Raw genomic sequence first — 24027 nt, 5'->3', positions numbered from 1 at the left:
GCAAATGATTTTTCTCCCCAAGATGTAAACAGCTATTCAGATCCAAATGTAAGGATAAATATCAGACACTGGTGAGATAGCTTCGCAGTGCTCATTTGCTGGCGTGAAATGAAGAGACAAGATGTTCATTCCCCAAAGGCATCTAAACGACACCTGTTGTACTACACAATAAGATGAAAAATGTGGCTGATAAGATTAAAAAAATTAGGGAAAGGGGTGTTTATTGCTTAATTATCTTTTATGTAAACTGAGAGCATATGCACCAAGAGAAATTATTTGTGTGTCCAATCACACTTGGCCAATAAAATTCTATTTATTCTAGTGTTGTGTAGTGTAGTCTAGAGAAGTGTTTCCCAACCATAGCAACCTGAAGATATCTGGACTTCGACTCCCAGAATTCCCCAGCCTGGGGAATTCCCCAGGCTGGGGAATTCTGGGAGTTGAAGTCCAAATACCTTCAATTTACCAAAGTTGGGGAACACTGCTCTAGAGTAGTCTAGTCTAATCTAGTCTAGTCAAATTAACATAGCAGTATCTAATGCCAAGGCAAATAAACCATTCTTCGAAGAGCCAAACATCCACACGTTTTATTTTTATTTATTTTTGTCTTTGAAAAATGTTCTGCCAGCAAATGAGAAGATGAAATGGTTCTCTTGTTGCAGCAAATGGCAGATGGACAAACGGAGCAGGCAAGCTTGAAGCAGTTGCAAGTTTTTGGCACTCCATCTGCATATTTCCAAGTGCAATTCCATCCAATGCTTCAGCCTGAGCCTGCTTGTATCTATCAAAACTCAACTGTGCAGGATAAAATGTGTTTGAAGAGAAAGAAAGATGGGTATGAAACATTGTTCCAGTAGTTCCATCTTCGAAAGAACAGAGCTCATGTCAATGCCAGGCATCTGATACTACAAAACCATTTCTGTAATGTTTTGTTCCTTCAGTGTTTTGAATGTTCAGCTGGCCAGTAACATGTGCTGTGCCCTCAGTGCACAACAAAGGCGACCTACATTAGGACTCATTAAACATGCAGCTCTTTAGTCCTGCAAGCTGTTGTGAGAAGCAGCTGTTGCAATGTGTTGGGTGAAAGGTCAAGTCACTTCAATGGAAGGCATTTCCTTTGTCCAGCCACTCACTGCCTAAATCTTTCCCAACCAAGAATAAAAAAAACCCTCTACTGCTCCAAATCTTAAAATTTTAATCTATTGTGTTGACTTACAAAAATAACTAAGTCTCATTAATTTTTAATCATTATTATAACTTTAAATTTCAGGGAGCTCTGTTCTCCACAGTGTATAGTAAGCAGTACATTTGAACCACAATGACTGCTAGATCTGTAGGTAAGCAGTTCAAATCTCTTCACCAGCTCTAGGTTGACTCAGCCTTCCGTCCTTCCGAGATGGGTAAAATGAGGACCAGGATTGTAGGGGCAATATGCTGACTCTGTTAAAAAGTGCTATTGCTAACATGTTGTAAGCCACTCTGAGTCTAAGGAGAAGGGCAGCATTTAAAAAATTGAATAAATAAATAAATGTTTTGGAGCTACACTGTAGAAAATTGCATTATTTTAAAAAGCAACAGATTTATAGCCCAAGACTGTATCAACCCCGAGTAATGGAGTACCTCCTGTTACACCTTTTGAAGATTTCCCCCTCTCTATAGAGAGAGATGTTTAAAATTTTGATTGGAAATCCATTTCCCAACCACCCCTTGTAAGCAAGACCATCACTACATAGAAGTTAAGTCTTCAAAATTTATTACAAAATATATATTTGACAGCAACATCAATTTAAATTAAAAATTATTGCAAAATTGATCTTCAATGCAGAACATATAGTCCAAAGGCCTCTGACAGATGAGTCTTCATTGAACTTTTTTTTATCAATACAATGATATTTATGTTTAGAGTCTTTTGGGGACTTTTTAAGTACCCCCATCAATCATTCCTGATCACAGTGTCCACATATTGTTCACATGCCACCTGTATTTTCAAGTTTTCCAACTTTCTCCCCTATTTTTTGCTACCACAATCATTTCATCTCACTTGGAAACCAGCAAGAATGTTTCTTTTCTTCTGCTCCTTAAAACGTGAGACTTTTTCAGCTCCAGACGCTGCGCCAGCTTCCTTTACCACTGCGGTTTAGTGGGGACTTCCTGTTGGACTAAGCAGCCATCCCCGTCCCTCTTCTCTTCTCCACAAGATCCCACCGTGTGCTGACTGAGCGACTTAATCCAAGCTTGTTGACCGGGCTAATCCCCAGAATCAGCCACTTTGTTGGGTTGCCCAGATGCGTAACTCCAGGATGAGGGAATGCAACAAAAGGTATGAACCTCCTTCTATGCATTGGACGTGTCAAGCCTCCATCACTCAGGAAGGGCAATATTGGGCACCCAGTCGTTCACACTCCGACTCTCCTCGCAAAACAAGTTCAACTTGTCCAAGGCGGGATCTTTCCAAGCATCCTCGTTGGGATTCTACAGTGAAAAAATAATGCAGAAGCTATTAGTGAAAACTGTCAAAGTAGAAACCATTTAGTATTTGCATATAAAAACATTTTCATTACTTATAATAATAAAAGTGCTACTTTTATGGATTATTATTATTATTATTATTATTATTATTATTATTTATTAGATTTGTATGCCGCCCTTCCGTAGTGCTACAACAATATCCTATATATCAGTTGTAATGTTTTTGCATGGAAACCAATGTGCTTTTTAAAAAAAAAACCTCAGTATTCCCGTGTTATTTCAGGGCTGTCAGTCAATGTACAAAATTGGTTCCCCCTTGAGAATAATCTACTGCTGGAATAATCTTCAGTCACGGCTTTATTAGCTGCAACCAGAAGCTCAAAAAGTTGCTCTGGCAATCGAGAAATAGGACTCTAGCGCCACAGAAGCAACTCCGAGGGTGCAGGAAGGAAGAGAGATGGGGAAATCCCCACACACTCTACTTAATCCCTGCGTAAAGGTCAAGCATTCAAAAGTCACAAACCTACCGGGAAATTTTGCAAGCTCAAGGGACCACCCTCTCTCTTAAACAGATACCAAAAAAACCCACACACACAAACACACACACAAAAACCCAACTTACCGTAATGAGAATGCAGTGGAGATCTCGGGGCTCCCCGGCTTCCTCTCCGGCGCCCACGATGGCAGCCAATTTCTGGAGGTCGTTGGTCCTCACAATGTCAATGTCGTTCTCGCAGCAGAAAGCCTGGATGAGGGTGAAGTGGATCTGGAGGGCAATGTCTCCCTCGTCTTCCTCATCCGCCGCCAAGAGGCAGAAAGCCACGGTGTCTGGATCACTGCAAGGAATAAATGAAGGGGGGGGGGAGCAGATTAGCAAGGAATCCGGGGATTTTTTCCAACCACTTAAAAGCCTCGGCTTCCCCAATGGACCCAAATTAGCTCTAGTTCAGGGGTAGGCAAAGTTGGCTCTTGTGGACTTCAACTCCCAGAAATCCTGAGCTAGAATGAGTGGATCAGGAATTCTGGGAGTTGAAGTCCACAAGTCATAGAAGAGCCAACTTTGCCTACCCCTGCTGTAGTTGAAAGGCTGCCAACCACGGCCAGCCAACCCGCCGTAGATCGAGAGCGAGAATTGAATACTCACACGTTCATCAGCTTGGCGGATTCGTAGACGCCGGCGGTCAGGCAGCCGCGGCGCTGGGAAGCCACGAGCAGCTCCTGGAGAGCCTTGCCGGCGCTCTGCATCCTGGTGCCGCCTGCGCTGCTGTTGGCGCTGCTACTGCAAAGAGAAGAGAGCCGGGTCAGTGCCTGAGGAAGAAGGGAGCCGGCCGGGTCGATCCGCGCCGGGGCTTACGCGACGGAGGCGCCGCTTCTCCGTCCTCCGCCTCGCCACCCAAGGCGAGAAACCGAGATATTTTTTTCCCCCTCGTCCTCTTCTGTCTTTCCCTCCCGGGCTGAGCCTTCCGAAAACCAAGCCGTTCCCACGGAGTAACGAGTGAGTTAGTTACCTGTCGCTCGTTTCAGGCATTGATTCCTGGCCGTGAATTTCCTCCAGAGTCATAATTAAGTCCAAAAGACGAGGAGAAAAATGAAATTAAAAATAAAAACAAAACCAGGGTTTATCCACACCAGGCAGTTCGAAGGGAAATTAATAAGAATAATAATCTTCCGGAAAGCAGTCCGAATAAAGAAGGGAGGAAAAAAACCCAGCTGCCGAAGTTTCTCTCAGATAAATCCTCTCGTGTCTCTGAAGCGCTTCTGACTGCTGACGAGCCGGCGCTCGGCTCTTTATATAAGCGCTGCGGAAGCTACCGGGCCGGCAGCTGCCGGAATCTCGCCTCCTTCTGATTGGCTGAGTTCCTGGCGTTGCATTGTTATGTGAAAGCCGATCAAGTCGAGGAGAGCCGGCTCGTGCCGGGAGGCCACGTGGGAGGAGGGAGGGGGGCGCTTCTGTAGTGGGGGAGAGGGAGGGGGCAGAGAGCGGGGAAATGGCGCGGAAGAGGGAGGAGGCGGGGAGCGGGGGGGGGAATTTTCAATGGCTCGGATCTGCTGGCCGCGGGTGCTTTTGTTATGATGTTACTAGGCAGACTTGAGGGTCGGCGTGGTTTCAAACCTTGGAAGCCGGCGGAGGGGAAGAGCGGGAGGATTCCAAGAAAGGGGCTTGTGCTTAGAATGAGCAACTTGTGACAGGAGTTCCGCCGACCGCGCTTAACAACTAAAACTTGTGCAAATATGAGTTTTTTTCTTAAGGGCAGTGATAGGCTCCTACTGGTACGGTCAGGTGTGCAGAACCAATTTTGGTCAGGTATGCAGAACCGGTAGGAAAAATATGATTTTTTTTTCTTTTTTTCCCTTCTGGACGCTGGGTATGTTTTTCCTATGGTAGTAAATGAGATTGAATATATATAATTTTAGAAGAGCTGTGAGTGTACACATACATACAGTTTATATAGTAGATAATGTATATTTTGTGTGCCTGTGTGTAATATGTATGTACACATATGGCATATATACATAGAATTAATTAGTATATTTTGGATGTTCAGTAATAGTAAATAGATAAGGAAATTGTATCTCTTTGAGGCGAGGAGAGCCAAGCACCCTAACCCTTGACGTGAGTGACATCACGTTGGCCACCTTTAAGCCAATCACATGACCTTTAAGCCAGTCACATGACCTTTAAGCCATCCTCAATCACATTAACATCAAGCCATTCCCACCTGGTCACATGGATGGTAAGCCACACCCACAAAATAAGCCACGCCCACAGTGCGGTAATAAAAATCATTTGCAGACCTTCACTGCTTGAGGGGCATTACTTTCTTGTTCTGCTGTGACAATGGTGCCCAACAGGCGACAGAACATTTTGTGCCCATATAGGCCTTAACCAGCCACCTGCAGACACGTTGCATACAGCCCACAACCCATTGTCTTCGGAGAGGGGCGGCATACAAATCTAATAAATAAATAAATAAATAAATAAACAAAGAAGTAAATAAATAAAATAAATATATAAATAAAATAAATAAATAAAATAAATAAATGTCAAGGGACCTCTTCAAACATGATGGATGGACATCATCATTTCTTTCTGGTTAAGAAAGCAAGCCATTTGTTCTGTTTGCCAAACCCAAACTAAATGAACACGGTGTGGGTACTCTGTGGGAGGGGGGGCTCACCCCCACCCCCAATCTCTGCATCTGTCCCAGGGCTCAGGTTTCTAACAGCTAGGATATCCACGCACAAAAAACCCCCCTGTGGGGCTTTATTTTGCAGAAGCAATCCGACATAGAGGTTACAAGTGGAGACTGAACGTGTGGGGGTGGGAGGGGGGAATAGAAAGAGGGGGGCAGGGGAAGTTCCTGCAAAGTTCACCAGGAATGAGAGGGGATCCAGACCCGCATGTCTAATGAGCTGCTCGCTGTGAGCAGATTGTGGAAGGCACACGCTGCTCGTTTGCATTTCTATGGAGACCTCACACAATAGCCCGAAGTCTGGCGTGTGGCAATTTGGAAGGCAAGACAATGGAGGCTTTCTCTTCATAGCTGCACTGTCCACCTGCCACTGGCTGGAGATTTGGCTTTGTGCTGAAGGGCGGAGGGAAGGAGGGAGGGGGGACAATTGGCATTACTCTCTCGGGCCGGCCAATCTGCTCCTGCTGATGAATGTCTCCACTTGGGCGCATTGCACGCACATTTCCAAAGTGCAATTGAATTTGGGAGGCCTTCGGAGCGCGCATCCATCTCCTTCTCAAAAAGGCTCCGTTATTCGCCCTTTTGTCTTTGCCCCCGAGCCGTGCTTTCATCGGCCTTTTGTCTTCGCCCCTAGGGCCGCGCATTCAGACATTGCAGGGCATCACATGAGCACGCTTGGCCTGTGGCCCTCTCTTGCTTGACTGGGCCAGTCTCACGAAGTGGAAAAGCAGAAAGGGCTACACACAGAGGTGAGCTGCTAAGGTGGAACAGTCATATGTGCTTGCCCCCATGGCTCTGAGTGCTAGCAGAGTCCAGCGCAATTCTGCTACTGCACCTGGGCAGGTAACGAAATCGTGCGTATCCACGTGCGATTTTGCTATCTGCCCAGGTGCAGTAGCAGAATTGCGCTGGACTCCGCTCACACTCAGAGCCATGGGGGCAAGTAAACCGTTCCACCTTAGCAGCCCACCTCTGGCTACACACCTGTTCTCCAAAACAGGTGGGCTCCCAAGTTCGTCTTTGGGAAGTGAGAAATGGCGATTCGGATCCAAAGTGAAAGGAATTTCTCGGTGAGGGCCATAATTCATTCCCGGAATTCATTGCAACAAGGTACAATCGACACCAGCTAGGAAGATAAGGAGGCCTATCTTTGGAGTAATAGGATGGGCTGTGCTGACTCAGGAATTCTGGGAATTGAAGTCCACAGGTTTCTCACAGCTGTCTTGAACAATGAGGTTATCAGTAGTTAGGAGACTAGGCAGGATGGCTAAATATTCCAGTATTAGTGAATGGATGAATAGGGGAACAAAAGGTGCAAGTTTTATACTGTCTTCCTGGCCTGCTTGTAGAATTTCCACTGCAGGAATTAGATTGATCCTCAAGGCTGGAATTCTTTGCAATTAATGAAAAAGCGGGGAGAAGCCAATTGTTTCTTTATTGGATTATTTTTTAAAAACACTTTTTAAAATAGAGAAAAGAGCACAATTTGTCTTTTGAATTAAAGAAATGAACATCCTATTTATGCTGAGGTCTCACCTGTTTTTTCCCCCCAATTTGCAGTCTTATCTTTCATTTCAGTAATTTTAGGTTAACATCACCACCTGCTGGATGATTGATGCACATCTTTCTGATTGTAATAATTGACTAAAACTCAGGTTTTTCAGATAAGAAAAAAGCTTCCCAGTGGATAAAATGCAGGCTTTATTCTGCTTACAGCAGATCAAAAACTCCATGTTAACTCTTTTTGCAAATTCTCCTTACCCTCTGAGGTTTGTAGTCTTACGGTAGTTCTGGCATATGAAAGTTTCTATGTATTGGCTGCTATTTTGTTTCTATGTATTGGCTGCTTTGAAAGAACTTTTTCTATGTCAAATAGAATTCTGCCATCTTGTGGATATACAAGTCATGACTTCCAGGAAAAAAATATATTGGATGCAATTTAGCTTACAAATTCATAATCAAGTTGTATTGAAAATAGGCTCCCAAAAGTATTTCATTTACATACTACAGATAAGAAATGTGACAACTTAATGCAGTCAATTTATTTAGTCTGATCCTAACCAGCACTATTTCTAAAAAGGAGAGGCATCTGGATACTTCCAATCAGAGCAATTGTACTAAAGACCAAATATAACAGAGGTCTTCAAACATGGTAACTTTAAGACTTGTGGACTTCAACTCCCAGAATTCTCCAGCCAATTATGCTATTCAGAGTTTGCTTTTCTAAGTTTGAAGACCTGTGAAATAGGACCACAGACATTTATCAGCAAAACAGATATTGTGCCAAAGTGATTAGATTAGATTTATTGATTAGATTTATTGGATTTATATGCCGCCCCTCTCCGCAAACTCGATAAAGAACCTAGAGATCCAAATGTTGCAAAATGATATGTGGCTTTTAGAGCATAAAGTATTTAAAGAAGGAATCCAAATTGTTAGTAATCATTAGCAAGACTTTACCAATACTAATTAGTATTGGAGGGGGGGGTGTTTGGAATCCCTGAGGACTGGGTGATTTTCAATTAATTGCAGTGTAGATTAAGTCATGGGTTTGTGCTTAGGGCAACAAGGTCTAAACTGTGAAGAAACCAGTTTGTTCCCCTAAAAAAATGTAACTGGATTAAGAGCAGAGAAATCTGCAAATAAGAACCTATTGGTTCTGGTTGTTTCATCCAATTCCCAAGGAACCAATTGTTAGAACAAACCTCTTAAAGGAGAAGGCCATCATTTCAAGTGTAAGAATGTTTCACAGAAAGGGTGTTTGGCTGATGAACTTGTTTTCTCATATCAAGGATACTCTTCTGGAAATGGTCAACTTTTGGTTGTGGGTAATTTAAGTCATTACAAATTATCATTTGAGTCAAGATGAGGATTTTAGTTTACTGTTTAGTTGCAAAAGAGAACAGAAATATTTTCTATAACAGAAGCTTGATGGAAAAAAATTGAAAGAGTGGAACAATGAATACTAGACACAATCTTTATAGATAGAACAAGATTTAGAATGTTATTATATTAAAAAAGGTATACAATTCATTGTAGTAGAAGATATTGCAAGACAGAATCACAATTTACAGTAACTCTCCACCCATATGCCTTGGGTCTAAAAATATATCTTTATTATGATTAAAAATAACTTTTATTTAAATACATATATAGACACAATCCACAAAGCAACACAAAGACATTTAAAAAGAAAATTGGATGAAAGTGTAGCAAATCTTAATAACGGTTTAATTTATTATTATTAAAATATATCTGATGACAGGCAAACTTAAGAGAAAGAAGCCAGAGAGGCACACAAAGGGGAAATTATTGAAATATTAATTTTTACACATATCCTCACATAACTTTGGAATGTTTATGCTGCAGGCTCTTCTGCTATAAAGTTCCTCATCAAAGCTCTCTCAATAATCATGGGAAAAGAAGACTGATTGGGGAATTCTGGGAATTACAAATTAGGTTTGGCTTAATCTTTGCATTGATTGACACAAACAATCTGAAGTTGTTAGGTTGATTTGTTTTTATTGTTAAAATGATATTGTTTCTCATGTTAAACAAATGAGAGCAATGCTCAAGAATACCATTACAGTATATCATATTACTAATATCAAAGAAATTGCATAGCATATTCATGGGCCACAAATTAAAACAAATCCAGATCACCTCTAAGTGTCTTATAAAGTGGGTTCAGTTTGGTTGATGGAATAGTTGGTTTTCTGGAAAAGCAAAGTACACAGCTAGCATCAATAGCACAATAGGCAGTAAAGCTCAGGCTTTTGTTGAGCTGGAGAGAATTTAATGTTTAGCTCATTCATCTAAGAAAAAAGCACTGCATCTGATTTCTTCCACCCACAACAATCAAATAGTAAGGCTAGAACTTTAAAAGGCATATTTAGAGGTAGGTTGAACAGCTGGGAGTTCGTTTGGAGACCATATGCTTTGCCTGACCTAAAACAAATGACACAAAAGAACGGTTTCAAAGGTCACCCAATGACTTTTTCTCAGTTGCATTTCTATAGCTATAAAAGAGCCATTAGCAAACATTTTTTAGAGTACCCAGAGAAGGAAAAGGAAATAATACATTCAATAGGGACATGCATCTTCCCTTTCTGTTGAAAATGATACACCTACCAGCATCTGAGTTAAAAACAAAAGGAATGCTAGTTTAATTTAACAGAACCTCAACTGGAAAAAAATGAAGAGTCAGCATGATACATTTCTTTCACAGAATCAGAAAATCAGAAGAGAGCATTTTGGCTGTCAGATCCAATTTCCTACTCAATGCATCTTTCCAACCGAAAATGTATACAATAGATGCATGCTTCAGGGGGTGCTTAAATGGAATTATTAATATTAATTATATTTATTATATACTATATAAGTACTATAATTACAGTATTCACAAAAATTTATCCTGATATTACAGTTAATACATCAGTTAATACAGATAATACAGCCAAAGCCTAATTTATTTTGTTCAAACTTTAAATTTCAAATTGTAATATAAACAAAGCATCTTAAATCAGGCTATCACACTAGACACTTGATTCCAATGTTGAACTCAATTATTGTTAAATGTTCCAATTGAAGTAGAGCCTACCTTACTGTAATTTGAACCAATTATTCCAAGAAATGTTGAGCTTCTATGTAACAAACTTTCAGATACTGTTCTTTACAAGTACAGGAGTACCTCTATTTAAGTACACCTCTACTTAAGAACTTTTCTAGATAAGGACCGGGTGTTCAAGATTATTTTGCTTCTTCTTAAGAATCATTTTTTACTTAAGAACCCAAGCCCAGAAAAATTTCCCAGGAAATTTGAGAGCAGCATGAAGGCCTGGCCAGTTTCCTGCCATTCTCCTTGGGTTTCTCTCTCTGGTGCAGTGTATGGGAGGCAGCCTCGCGCCAGGTGTATGGGAGGCACATGCTCCTCCTCGCCGCCTCAGTGTCCCTCTTTTTTTTTTAAGCCTTAAAGTTTTGGATTTTTTTTTATTCCCCTCACCTCACCTTCTTCCTTCGGCAGCAACTGTCCTCCTCCTTTTCTTCCTCCTTCTCCCACCCAAATTCTGAACTTTTATTTCTTTCCTAATGGGTTTGCACGCATTATTTGCTTTTACATTGATTCCTATGGAAAAAATCGCTTCTACTTACAAACTTTTCTACTTAAGAACCAGGTCACAGAACAAATTAAGTTCTTAAGTAGAGGTACCACTGTAGTTGATGAACATCCTTTCAGTCTTCTTAAGGCAAAACTGCCTAAATTTCTTCATACTTTCTTCATAGGACATAGTTTGCAGGGCTCCTGGCCCTCCTTTGAACATGTTTCACTTTATCCAACTTATTATAAAAGTGTCCAGTTTTGGCCACCCTTCCTGAAGTCAGTTCTGCCCAATGCAAATAAGATGGAGTATCATAATATGGACAAGAGCAGTATTTCCCAACCTTGGCAACTTGAAGATATCTGGACTTCAACTCCCAGAATTCCCCAGCCAGCATTTTCTGGCTGGGGAATTCTGGGAGTTGAAGTCCAAATATCTTCAAGTTGCCAAGATTGGAAATTACTGGACTAGAGGACTAGACATTAGTCACAAGAAAATGGTGCAGCACAGAGGTGGGTTTGTCCCAGTTCAGACAGTTTGTTTGAACCGGTGGCAAACTGCTGGTGACATCACAGTGACATCACAGAACCAATTTGGTTGGTGCCAGTCCATGGGCTCCGCCATCTTTTAAAAAATATATATATATCACATTTTGGGGGGGGAGGGATTTTTTTTCCCAGGGTGTTTTTTCTTCTGCACATGTGCAGAAGTTTAGTTTCCTGCACTGTGCTTGCATTGCCATCTTGTTTTGGGATTTTTGGAGGGTTGGATTTTGTGTGTGTGCCCATGAGGCTCAGCCATGCAGCATGGGAGGAAGCGAACCGGCAGGGAGGTACGTTAGAATCCATCCCTAGTGCAGCATAGAAAAGAGACATAACAAAAAGTCATCATACAGCACCCTAAAAATGGATTTTTTTAAAAATAGAAAGAAAGAAAAAACCTTGGTGCTAAAATAGGGTAAATGCTTAAAGTTGCATCAGCTTGGTAAGGCTATTGTGACCTCTTTCCTGCTGTGTGTCGCCATTATGATAAGGTCTCCATTGTGAAATCATCTCCTGATCTCCAAGGTCAGAGAGATCCTCTAATAGTCTCCTGGGCCAGTTGGATCTGTGAGCTTTTGAATGACTTCTTTTCAATATGTTATTACATATTTATCATTATTGATTAGCTAGGATGCTTGAATTTATATATGTATGTATGCATTTTTTATTTATCAATTTTCTTCATAAAGGGAGTCATTTATTCACTTGATTACCTTTTTACAGCTATTTTGTTGATCATGTATAAGTATTTATTATTTAGGTCTGTTTGTTGATTGGTTGGTTGGTTTGGAAAAACAACACAGTGAAAGATACACAAAATGTAAGTATGATTTTTTTTAATGGCTTCTATATTCCAGAGCAGTGTGGAAAAGGAGATAAGAGCAATAAATTACAAATGAATTGCTTTCATGTACTGTAGATGAAAGTGCACTAATTCCTGTGGCTCATCCCCTTCCCCTGTTGTTCTAGGATAGAAGTGTGGTCCTTCTTTCACAAAATGACATCAAAGGTTTCCCCACTTCAGAAAGAAGACAAAAATAATCAAGAAAAACACGCCAGAAAACAGGACAACGGGGGAGATACTCCACCATCATATCCCCCTGATATTCAGATAAATCATGGAGAACAGGTAAAAAAAAAATTAAAAAACCCTCTCCCAGTGGATGGCTATTTTGGGGAATTGCAAAGTGCTGCAAGTTAACATCACACATGTCATGACATCATTGTACAAGTGGTGCAAGTTATATAATCTTCCTTTCTGGACTAAATAATTTATATAATTCACAACAGGTGTCTGATATCATGGATCAGGTGGCATCATTGGGGAAAATGTTTACTAGAATATTTGCACTGATTAGCTAAGTGTCAGCCTATGTCTGTGATGGCAAACGTGCAGCACGTGTGCCAGAAATGGCATACAGAGCCATTGCTTATTGCTCTTCTGAGTTTCAGCAGGCTGGCCAGCTGGTTTTCACGGGCACACCAGAAACCGGCAGAGCAGCTAGCCAGGGTGCATGCATGCGCCAAGAAGATAATCTTTGTTTCCAGTCTACAGAGAGGGGCGGCATACAAATCTAATGAATGAATGAATGAATGAATGAATGAATGAATGAATGAATGAATGAATGAATAAATGATGGAACAAACAAACAAATAAATAAATAAATAAATGTGCATGCAGGTCAGCCACTTGGTCTTCTGATTTCTGGCATGCATGCATGTGTGAAAACCAGCAATGGCAAGAGCAACGGGTGTGCATACCAAAAAACATAGAGAGGGGATCCCGGCACTCGCTTCCTAGGGGAGTAGAGTCTTTGGGCAGGATGGGCAGGATGGGGCTTCCATCCCACCTTGCCTGAGCGGGCTTCTTGCATCACTCAAAGCTCCAGCCCACTGGGCCAGCTTGGGTGCCCCAAAAGAGCAGGGGGCTCATGCATCGCCCTCCTTCCAAGGAAGAGCAATTGCTTCCCGGCTAGTGCTCTGTCTCTGGCATTCCCCCTACACAGCCCCGCTGCCCCAGATGAGCAGCAGCAAAAGCAGTAGAACTGCAGGGGGAAAGGCTGGAGTGACCAGCTGACTCGGGCACATGAGGCAGCATTTGCTGGCTGAATAACCAGCTGCCCTGCCCGCTGCTTCTACCGCTGCCATGAAACAGCAGTGCGAGAACCACCACCGCTGGGGATGAGAGGGTGGCGATCACTGATGGCCTGCTACCACAACAGCCAGAAGCTATGCTCTAATTGCGATTTTTGGGATGTGCATGCAACTACGCATCCCAACGCATGCACCCCATGTAAAATTTTGTTTCTGCGCATGTGCAGCAAGTGAAATCTTGGGTGAAGACATGGGAGTGAGATTTGAGTTATTTTTTGCTTCATTGTATGCACGGAAGCAAAAATATCAGCAAAAATCGCCGAAATCTCGCTCTCGCACATGTCCTCACAAGATTTTGCTGGCTGCACATTTGCAGGAGCTAAATCTCACGCCAAAGGGTGCGCGTGCAAGTCAGATGTTTGCGCACCTGCAATAGCCTTGGAGGGCGCACTACTAGCACTGAAGGCAGCAGTCCTTCGCTGGTGGCGATGACAAGAACAGGTGCGCCGGGGCTTTCCTCCCTCCTTGCCAGAGGCCTTGGGCCATGCAAGAAGCCTGCTCAGCGGAGAAGGAAGGAAACCCACCACAAGTTTGACTGCCGTGCACTAGGTCAGTGTTTCCCAACCTTGGCAACTTGAAGATATCTGGACTTCAACTCCCAGAATTCCCCAGCCAGCATTCGCTGGCTGGTGAATTCTGGGAGTTGAAGTCCAGATATCTTCAGGTTACCAAGGTTGGGAAAGATTGCACTAGGTCATGTGTATTTCCAATAGCATTCTTAATATTGAATTAAAAGTAATTTGTAATAGGTAATTAAATACATCTGGGAAAGTATATGTGGCAATATGTCAGAAGTGTATAGTGGACATATTCCTTAATTTTGCTTGATTCTCTAACCTCCCAAACAAGGACTTCTGTGTCTCAAATTTTAAGGAGAACAGGGCATATATACCACTTTATGGTGCTTTCACTAAGCAGTTTACATAGTCAGCATGTATGGACCCCAGCAACCTGAGCCCTCATTTTACCAAGCTTGGAAGGATGGAAATATGAGTCAACCTTGAGCTGGTGAAACTGCTAGCAACCGGCAGTCAGCAGACGTAGCCTGCAGTACTGCATTCTAACCACTGCACCACCACAGCTCAAGAATGAAGGAACCACTTAAAACATTGTCTTGGAGTGTTGTTATCCAGTTTCGAAAGCAATGGGTATAAGCAATTTCTCTGTGACTTAGGTTGTCCCAAAAGAGATTCTACTATAGCAGAAAGCAAAAATCTGCACCTACTTCAACCTAATATAGGCAATAATTATAGATAGTATACTTTGATCCTTTTAAACCTTCTGACTAACATTCTGACTTTTGTAACTTCCAGGGAATTGATATATTTATCAACTTTTTGAATGCCACGAATACTGTCTATGGCCCATTGGCAGAAAAAGTAAAAATAATAAAAACAATTGTGGTAAGTGTATTGTTCTGTACCATTTGTACCAACAGTATCAGAGTTATGATGATGATGATGATGATATTATTATTATTATTATTATTATTATTATTATTATTATTATTATTATTATTATTTAGATTTGTATGCCGCCCCTCTCCGTAGACTCGGGGCGGCTTACAGCAATAATAAAAACAATGTACAATAACAAATCTAATATTTTAAAATATCTAAAAAACCCTTATTTAAAAACAAGACATACACACAAACATACCATACATAAATTATATAGACCTGGGGAAGATGTCTCAATTCCCCCATGCCTGACCCCAGAGGTGAGTTTTAAGGAGTTTACAAAAGGCAAGGAGGGTGGGGGCAATCCTAATCTCCGGGGGGAGCTGCTTCCAGAGGGTCGGGGCCGCCACAGAGAAGGCTCTTCCCCTGAGTCCCACCAGACAACATTGTTTAGTCGACGGGACCCAGAGAAGGCCAACTCTGTGGGACCTAACTGGTCTCTGGGATTCGTGCAGCAGAAGGCGGTTCTGGAGATATTCTGGTCCGATGCCATGAAGGGCTTTATAGGTCATAACCAACACTTTGAATTGTGACCGGAAAGTGATCAGCAACCAATGCAGATTGCTGAGTGTTGGTGTGACATGGGCATACCTAGGGAAGCCTATGATTGCTCTCGCAGCTGCATTCTGCACGATCTGAAGTTTCCGAACACTCTTCAAAGGTAGCCCCATGAAGAGAGCGTTACAGTACTCGAATCTCGAGGTCATGAGGGCATGAGATATCAGTTATATAATGGTAGTCCTCAGGGTAACAGTAGAACTTGGGATCAGAATTTCTGTAGCTAAGTGCTGTGGTCATAAAGCACAGTGTCAGATAACTTCCAATTGTTAAACAAATCACTACAGGTTGTTAAGCAAGGACATCATGTTGTTGCCATTTGCAGCTTCCCTATCAGCTACCCTACTTTGCTTATAGGAAGCCAGTAAAGAAGGTCACAAATGGTGATCTTGTGGCCATGGGATGTGACTGACATAAGTATAAGAACTGGTTGTGAGTGTCACTTATTCAGTACATTGTAAATTTGTTCAATCACAAAAGTTTATGCACACAGAAATGCCTGCTTACTTTGTGTGGAAACATTGGTGATCAGTATAGAAATATCAGTTTAATCTGTTCCTTTGGAGAAGACAAGGTAGCAGAAGGCAGTGAACAGAAAATACCACCAATATGCAAAGTCACTGATGTAGGCGAACATTTTTTAAATTGATCCCAGTAGACTGATAGGGGCTGTTACAGGCAGGTATCCTATGGATACGGTCAGGTACGCAGAACCGGTAGGAAAGTTTTGGTCAGGTATGCAGAACCGGTTAAAAAATTTTTTTTATTTTTTTCCCTTCTGGGCTCTGGGTATGTTTTTCCTATTGTAATAAATGAGGTTAAATTTTTTATCTATTTATTTTGTCCAATAGACAATAATACACAATGAATGTTATAGAGCACTGATTTTCAACCTTTTTTGAGCCGCAGCACATTTTTTACATTTACAAAATCCTGGGGCACACCACCAACCAAAATGACACAAAATGACACTCTAACACAGTACATATTATACATATAGTTAATAATATAGTTTCTAAATGTATTTATACTCACTTAGTGTGAAACCTGTACCTGTTTTGATGAACACAAAAGGGATATCTTAGCAGGAATGGTAGTTTGTGGAGCCAATGTTTAATTTCCCCACGACACACCTGACCATGTCTCTCGGCACACTAGTGTGCTGTGGCACACTGGTTGAAAAACACTGTTATAGAGGATATAGTAGAGAAGAAATACGAGATATATGAGAGACTATAGGACAGGGGATGGAAGGCACTCTAGTGCGCTTATGTACGCCCCTTACCCAAATAATAATAATAATAATAATAATAATAATAATAATAATAATAATAATAATAATGTATAATTTTAGAAGAGCTGTGTGTGCACATGTATATGTACACATACATACACTTTATATAGTAGATAATAGTATATGTGTGCAATATGTATGTACATCATATGGCATATGTACATAGAATTAAAGAGTATATTTTGGATGTTCAGTAATAGTAAATAGATAGGGAAATTGTATCTCTGAGGCGAGGAGAGGCCAGGCACCCTAACCCAAACCCAAACCTTTGAGGTGAGTGACATCAAGTTGGCCATCTTTAAGCCAGCCACATGACCTTTAAGCCACTCCCCGGTCACATGGCCAGCAAACCACACCCACAGAATAAGCCATGGTCACAGTGTGGTGGTAAAAAGTTTTGCAGCCCTCCACTGGTTACAGGTTACATGTTAAGAGGTTTTGTTTTCCTTGATCACCAATAACCAGATTGACCCAAACCCAAAGAATGAAAATTTGGACAATTGATCTGATTTCAGTGGCTGATGTGTGTGGGGATGTGCATGCATCAACCTTACAAAAATTAGTACAGAAATGAATATCAATAATAAAATAATTTTCTATTTTACACATCTATTTTCTATAAACTCTTTATCTACAATGTATGCTGTATCACTATATTCTCACATCGTTCTATTTTTTAATCTATATTTGTTTATGACTGCCTTCTATGTTTATCGTTTAATCTGTCTACCTCTTGTCACTTTGTATAGTCTGTCTTTTATCTATTCCAGCTAGCTCACTATTGTTTATTTATTTAATCATTTTTATTTTCCTGGTTTATTCTCATTTATTATCATCATTTTCATCCTCCTGGTTTATTCTAGGCTGAACTTCCTGATTCCCTTCCTCTTCTTCACAGTCTTCGTTGAAAGGGAAATTTCTTGAAAAACTTTTAGCTCTTATCCCTCCTAGGGAAAAAATAAATGTTCCTTCCAAAATTTCTCAGTTGATGCCTTCTTTTCTGTTGCTGCTTCTCCTTGTCAGGGTTACCTGACTTTGAGTTTGCTTCTTTATTTGACTTCTGGGCCTAGGTTTGTTTATTCAGTATGTATGTATGTATGTATGTATGTATGTATGTATGTATGTATGTATGTATGTATTTATTTATTTATTTATTTATTTATTTATTTATTTATTTATTATCAGATTTGTATGCCGCCCCTCTCCGCAGACTCGGGGCAGCTAACAGCAATAATAATACAATATAAATCTAATATTTAAATTAATTTTAAAAACCCCAATTTAGAAACCAATCATACATACTGACATACCATGCATAAATTTTATAAGCCTAGGGGGAGGGAAAGTCTCAATTCCCCCATGCCCGACGGCAGAGGTGGGTTTTAAGGAACTTACGAAAGGCAAGGAGGGTGGGGGCAACTCTGATATCTGGGGGGAGTTGGTTCCAAAGGGTCGGGGCCGCCACAGAGAAGGCTCTTCCCCTGGGTCCAGCCAAATGACACTGTTTAGTTGACAGGACCTGGAGAAGGCCAACTCTGTGGGACCTAACTGGTCGCTGGGATTCGTGCGGCAGAAGGCAGTCCCGGAGATATTCTGGTCCGGTGCCATGAAGGGCTTTATAGGTCATAACCAACACTGAATTGTGCCCGGAAACTGATCGGCAACCAATGCAGACTGCGGAGTGTTGGTGTGACATGGGCGTATTTAGGAAAGCCCATGATAGCTCTCGCAGCTGCATTTGTATGCCGCCCCGAGTCTTCGGAGAAGGGCGGCATACAAATCTAAGTAATAAATAAATAAATAAATAAATAAATAAATTCTGCACGATCTGAAGTTTCCGAATACTTTTCAAAGGTAGCCCCATGTAGAGAGTGTTACAGTAGTCGAGCCTCGAGGTGATGAGGGCATGAGTGAGTGTGAGCAGTGACTCCCGGTATGTGTTAGGATATTATTGTTTTTTATGGTATTGCTCAGGGGTGGGCTACTGCCCGGACGGGGGAGAACACAGTGGGGTAGCAAAAATGGAGCTCCACCCCAGAGCACCCAATTTACATTGAAAGATGTTGAAAGACAATGCAGGCCATCCTGCATAAGCCACACCCACAGTGTGGTGGTAAAGATTTTGGTAGCCCTTCACTAGTATTGTTGATTTTATTGCTGTTGTATTTATGACTACTGTTAGCTGCTCTGAATCCTTTCTGGAGTAAGCGGCATATAGATACAAATAATAAAGAAACAAACAAATAGTTAAGATGTGAGTTATAGGTGAAAGAGAGCATCTGTGATTTTTACGATATAACAAGTTACCAAATTTGTTTGTATTTATTGTGATAGGGAAGGGAGTCAGTTTATATTTTCTTTTCTTTTCCATTTCTTCCTTTTTCTTTTCTATTTTTTCATTCTATTCTTTAGTTTATATTACTTCATATTTTTAATTACAATAATTAATAAAATGATTTTTTTTTTAAGGAAAGAGGATTGAGCCATTAATTTTTGCTTCCATTGGTATGAAAACAGATTTTGGTACAGACCATTTTCAATGGGTGTGGTGGTGGGCGAATCTGGAAAGAGAGAACAGCAGCTTCCTAAAGAAAAGAACATCTGGATTATCTGTAGCATATAGAATATCCTCAAGAAGTTGTAGGAACATGGGCCAATGCTTGTAATAGGCACAGAATTAATTTTCTGTTCTCTGTTATTTTCTTCTAGGAATCCTTGGAGGAACACTACAAACACCCTCTTGCTCTTTTTCTTCTGATAAATTGTATGAATGCAGTTGCTAACTTAAGGTGGGTTTTATCTTCAACAGCCCTTCTATAAAGAATATTATAGATATTTAAGATTAAAAATCATTCTCTGGATGGCAGAGAAAGCTTTGCTCTTCAGGAAAAAAAACAGAAGTGAAAAGAAAAAAGGGATAACAAATTAATGAGGACATACTATAATCTATTAATCCTGACAATTCAACAAATGGGGTCAAAAAATTGAATATTGTTGGTTCTTCCAAAGGATTTAAAGATGAATTCTGGATACTCAGGCGTATTGTTTACAAAAATCTGTTTTAAAAAAAGGTGCCTCAAGTATCTTTACTTCCTCCCCCACCAAAATGAACCAAGTCTTTTCATTTGTTCTTCTACCTTTTCTATGATGAACACACAGAAAATTGCATATATTGCAAAAATGTAAGACAGAAAATATTAGAATATGGTACTGCATAATCTACACGTAAACAGAATAATGTTGATTTTAAAAGAGTTGCTCCCTCGCATGAAGGAATGTGAACTGTCTAGGACAGGGATAGGCAAAGTTGGCTCTTCTATGACTTGTGGACTTCAACTCCCAGAATTCCTGAGCTAATTGTGCTAGCTCAGGAATTCTGGGAATTGAAGTCCACATGTCATAGAAAAGCCAGCTATGCTTATCCCTGGTCTAGGACAGTGATGGCGAACCTTTTTTCCCTTGAGTGCTGAAAAAGCATGTGTGCAGGCTATCGCGCATGTGCAAGTGCCCACACCCATAATTCAATGCCTGGGGAGGGCAAAAACAGCTTCCTTCGCCTCTCGTAGGCCCTCTGGAGTCCGGATATGGCCTGTATCCCAACTTCTGATGGACCTTGGAGCCAGAGGAAGGTAAAAATTCTCTCCCTCATCCCCCCAGAGGCTCTCTGAAAGCCAAAAATGCCCTCCCAGAGCCTCTGAGTGAGCCAAAAATCAGCTGGCCAGCACACACATGCACGTTGGAGCTGAGCTAGGGCAACGGCTCGCATGGCAGCAGATATGGCTCCGTGTGGCACCTGTGGCACCCGTGCCATAAGTTTGCCATCACTGGTCTAGGACCATAGCCTTATAGTGGATTCATGAGCAGATAATTAGGCTTTTGGCAGCATCAGGAACACAGAGTCTTTCCTAATAGCAGACTTTCTGTATATGTATATAGTTACAAGCTCTGGTCAGCATCTTGTTAACTCAGAATCTCACACCTCCTGCCAGCAAAATCCAGCCACCCATAACTCCAGACCTGGAAACACGGTTGCTGAATATTGTTTTGAGACGTCTCATAGGAAATGGACCTGAACGCCAACTAGAAATCTGTGATAAGGTAAATTTCTATTGAAATTGAATATGTGAGAATGTGCATCTAGCAGATCTATGATACCTGCCTGGTTAAAAGTACAAATTTATGCTTAATCTTGAAGGAGAAGGGAATTTTGCATCTTTCACGTAAAGTGAAGAAGCCAATATACATACTCCATTATTTTTACCACATGATTCTTACGGTATAAATCTTTTTTCCAAGATAGGATTTCATTTCATGAAGTAAAACAATATGTTTTTCTATAGCATTTTTTTAATTATTTTTTTTATTTTTTTATTTTTTTATTATTTTTTATTTACTTGTTTATTTATTTGTTTGTTTGTTTATTTGTTTGTTTATTTAATTGATTGATTGATTGATTGATTGATTGATTGAATTTGTATGCCACCCCTCTCCGGAGACTCGGGGCAGCCAACACCAATAATAAGACAGTGTACAATAATAATCCAATACTAAAAAAGATTAAAAACCCATTAATATAAAAACCAAACATACATATAGACATTACCATGCATAAAATTGTAAAGGCCTAGGGGGAAAGAGGATCTCAATTCCCCCATGCTTGGCAGCAGACGTGGGTTTCCTAAGAACCTGTTTGGGACAGTGCTTTAAGATAATATTCTGGGAGACCATAAATTCTAATCCTGCCTTAGGCAGAAAAGCCCCTTTGGGCCACTACTCTCTTTTAGAAAAAAAGACAATGGCAAACAACTTGTGTAAGCAATCACCAGAAGACTAACTCAAAAGAACAACCACCACCCGCAGAACTCAGATATACTATTTCTAGAGAGCAAGACACTTATTCAGCAATGATTTGCTCTTTCTCTTCTTGCAGGCCCTATATAGACAAGCTTCCATGGCTTTTGCAGCAATGCTTAAGGGCTTGTTGATTGAGGCACCAACTATAGAGCATCTCCATAACATCCTGGGAGTAAGTACTGTATTATAAAAAAAAGATGAGGGTGAATAATAGTCCATAGACAGAAGAAAGAAAGAAAGAACCAACCATGGTTTTATCATCACTTCAGCCTTTTGTGCTGTAGCACCAGAACAGTACAGAACAACAGAGTTGGAAGGGACCTTGGAGGTCTTCTAGTCCAACCCTCTGCTGAGGCAGGAAATCTATGAGAGAGCAGGCTTGGCATGTGCCATTGAAACAAGGCTAGGCAATGATGGAGGGGTCCTTCTTTCTGAAATTTGTCTGGCGGGATTTCATGTCACATCTACGCCCTGGAAAGATATTTATGTGATTAAATTATTCTGAAATAGGTTTTTTTCCTTCTTCCACAGCATTTCACAAAGTACATAACATCCAGCAATCGACTAGAAAAAGTCCAGGCTATCAAGGCCACCAATTATCTACTTATGGAAGCTTATCATAACCTTGGTCTTCATTATGATGTAAGTATCTCATCTTTGTACATGAACCTAAAGATCTAGAGAAACAATTATAGAGATGGGGCCAAAACATCACTGCTTCCACTTAATCTATGAAATCTACAGCAATGGAGGGTGCTCCTAGAGATGGCTTTATAGCAGTGGTTATCAACCTTTCTAATGTCGCAACCCCTTAATACAGTCCCTCATGTTGTGGTGACCTCCAACCATAAGTCTGGTGCTAACTCAAAAGAGCTTTAAGCTGATTGGCAGGAAGGTGAGAGGGACACCCCCACTGTAAATGCCTGATTGGTCAGATTGTAGAAATATGTTCCAAGAACCAGAATAGAAGCTTTAGTTCCTAACACCCTGAGAAATTTGTCTTTTCCCATGGTCTTAGGCAACTCTTCTGAAATGGTCGTTTGACCCCCAAAGCGGTCCCAACCCCCAAGTTGAGAACCAATGATTTATAGACTTTGATGCTTACCACTTGGAGAATGCAAGAGGAATTAGTATTTTTCCAGTCAAACCTTAATTAACTGACCAAAAAAGTAATAGAAATAGAAAATTTATTATTATTGGATAGAAAGTAAGAAGTGTTCAAAGGTTGGTTGAGCATTTCTAATTCTTCAATATTTTCTCTTCATTTTTCCAGGCTTATGAAATGAGAAAATATTTGGGAAAAATCTGGTACTGTCCGAAAAAAGTAAAACAATGAGAAATTTTCTTTCCTCCTTATCTACCTGTGCTCGGTCTCTCTCTCTCTCACACACACACACACATTTTGTTTCCTCCTCCTTAATTTCTTTGGCCCTACTTGGTTTTCATATCAAAGAGGACTCACCTCTAATCCATTTTTCTTAGCTGAAATGAGATAATTATATCCTTTAATAGACAAAGTCTGGGATTGCATTTTGGTGTCTATAGAGTGTTCCTCTGCTATCCACCAGGCTTTCTGTCTTAAGATTTATTTATTTTTTTAAGTTGATTGATTCTAAGTAAATTGTGTGTGTACATGCATCAATATAGTTTTTTTTTAAATTACTCTCTATGATCATCATAGCAGGAATGCCTACAATGTACTTTCCAAATTCCACATGACCCCACGGTTCTAAAAAGGAGTTAGGAACTATTGCTATAATGTTCTAGTGCCCAATCCACATTAGGAATCGGGGCAATAGTGAAATCTACTTACCTTCCCTACCTATTCAGAAGTGTGTCACCGTTGCACACACTTTTTCACCCTCTGTGCATGCACAGAACAATTTGCGCATGTGCAGAGGGATAACCAATGAAAATGGCAATGTCCAGATGGGTGGGTGGAGCCTCGTACTGCTGCCACTACCAGTACACCCGAACCGATCTGAACCAGTAGCATTTCGCGCAGTGAAGGGATACCAAAATTTTTACTACCACACTGTGGGTGTGGCTTATGCAGGAAGTCCTGCATTTTCTTTCAACATCTTTCAGTGCAAATTGGGCCCTCTAGGGTGGAGCTCCATTTTCGCTACCGCACTGCGTTCCCTCCCCCACCCCGTCTGGGCAGTAGCCCACCCCTGATTTCACCCCTGGATCAGTGATGTCCATAGAAAGCAATCAAAAAAGTCAAGATGGCAGCTGTGCACATTAAAACCAGATAAAGCTTTGATTGCACTGTCACAGCTGCTATATTGACTTTTTTGATCATACCTTGTAGACACATTGCAAGGGCTTCTTTGGTATATTTATAATAATAATTTAATAATTTATTAGATTTGTATGCCGCCCCTCTCCGAAGACTTATAT

General features: G+C 40.9%; 2 protein-coding genes across 3 annotated transcripts; one reads left to right on the top strand and one right to left on the bottom strand.

Moving 5' to 3' along the window:
- Window positions 1–1736: 1736 nt before the first annotated feature.
- On the bottom strand, window positions 1737–4236 carry GADD45G (growth arrest and DNA damage inducible gamma). 2 transcript variants are annotated; one of them, XM_070736294.1, is made up of 4 exons: window positions 3978–4236; window positions 3614–3748; window positions 3092–3305; window positions 1737–2472 (listed from the first exon to the last, which is right to left on the bottom strand). In XM_070736294.1, the coding sequence occupies exons 1-4, from the start codon at window positions 4028–4030 to the stop codon at window positions 2362–2364; spliced, it is 513 nt and encodes a 170-aa protein (XP_070592395.1). In that variant the 5' UTR covers window positions 4031–4236; the 3' UTR covers window positions 1737–2361. The 2 variants fall into 2 exon arrangements, with proteins under 2 accessions (XP_070592395.1, XP_070592396.1); XM_070736295.1 differs by having other exon boundaries at window positions 3614–3745; window positions 3978–4233.
- Window positions 4237–4759: 523 nt separating this feature from the next.
- Window positions 4760–23010, top strand: LOC139158957 (uncharacterized). The gene is made up of 8 exons (XM_070736293.1): window positions 4760–4774; window positions 12274–12433; window positions 14772–14861; window positions 19480–19559; window positions 20760–20868; window positions 21701–21796; window positions 22156–22266; window positions 22898–23010. Exons 2-8 carry the CDS (start codon window positions 12302–12304, stop codon window positions 22958–22960), a joined length of 681 nt encoding a protein of 226 aa, XP_070592394.1. The 5' UTR covers window positions 4760–4774; window positions 12274–12301; the 3' UTR covers window positions 22961–23010.
- The last annotated feature ends 1017 nt before the right edge of the window (window positions 23011–24027 follow it).

Source organism: Erythrolamprus reginae, chromosome 2, assembly GCF_031021105.1.
Source record: "Erythrolamprus reginae isolate rEryReg1 chromosome 2, rEryReg1.hap1, whole genome shotgun sequence".
NCBI classification, from domain to species: Eukaryota; Metazoa; Chordata; class Lepidosauria; order Squamata; family Dipsadidae; genus Erythrolamprus; species Erythrolamprus reginae.
The sequence above is the reverse complement of the archived record's forward strand: the minus strand, read 5'-3'. Positions and strand labels throughout refer to the sequence as shown.

Coding starts and splice junctions, on each gene's coding strand:
- GADD45G (XM_070736294.1), bottom strand. CDS start 4,030: ATGACTCTGGAGGAAATTCACGGCCAGGAATCAATGCCTGAAACGAGC. Junction 3,749..3,977: donor ATGCCTGAAACGAGCGACAG/GTAACTAACTCA, acceptor TTCTCTTTGCAG/TAGCAGCGCCAACAGCAGCG. Junction 3,306..3,613: donor TCCGCCAAGCTGATGAACGT/GTGAGTATTCAA, acceptor TATTCCTTGCAG/TGATCCAGACACCGTGGCTT.
- LOC139158957 (XM_070736293.1), top strand. CDS start 12,302: ATGACATCAAAGGTTTCCCCACTTCAGAAAGAAGACAAAAATAATCAA. Junction 19,560..20,759: donor AATGCAGTTGCTAACTTAAG/GTGGGTTTTATC, acceptor ACCTCCTGCCAG/CAAAATCCAGCCACCCATAA. Junction 20,869..21,700: donor AACTAGAAATCTGTGATAAG/GTAAATTTCTAT, acceptor CTCTTCTTGCAG/GCCCTATATAGACAAGCTTC.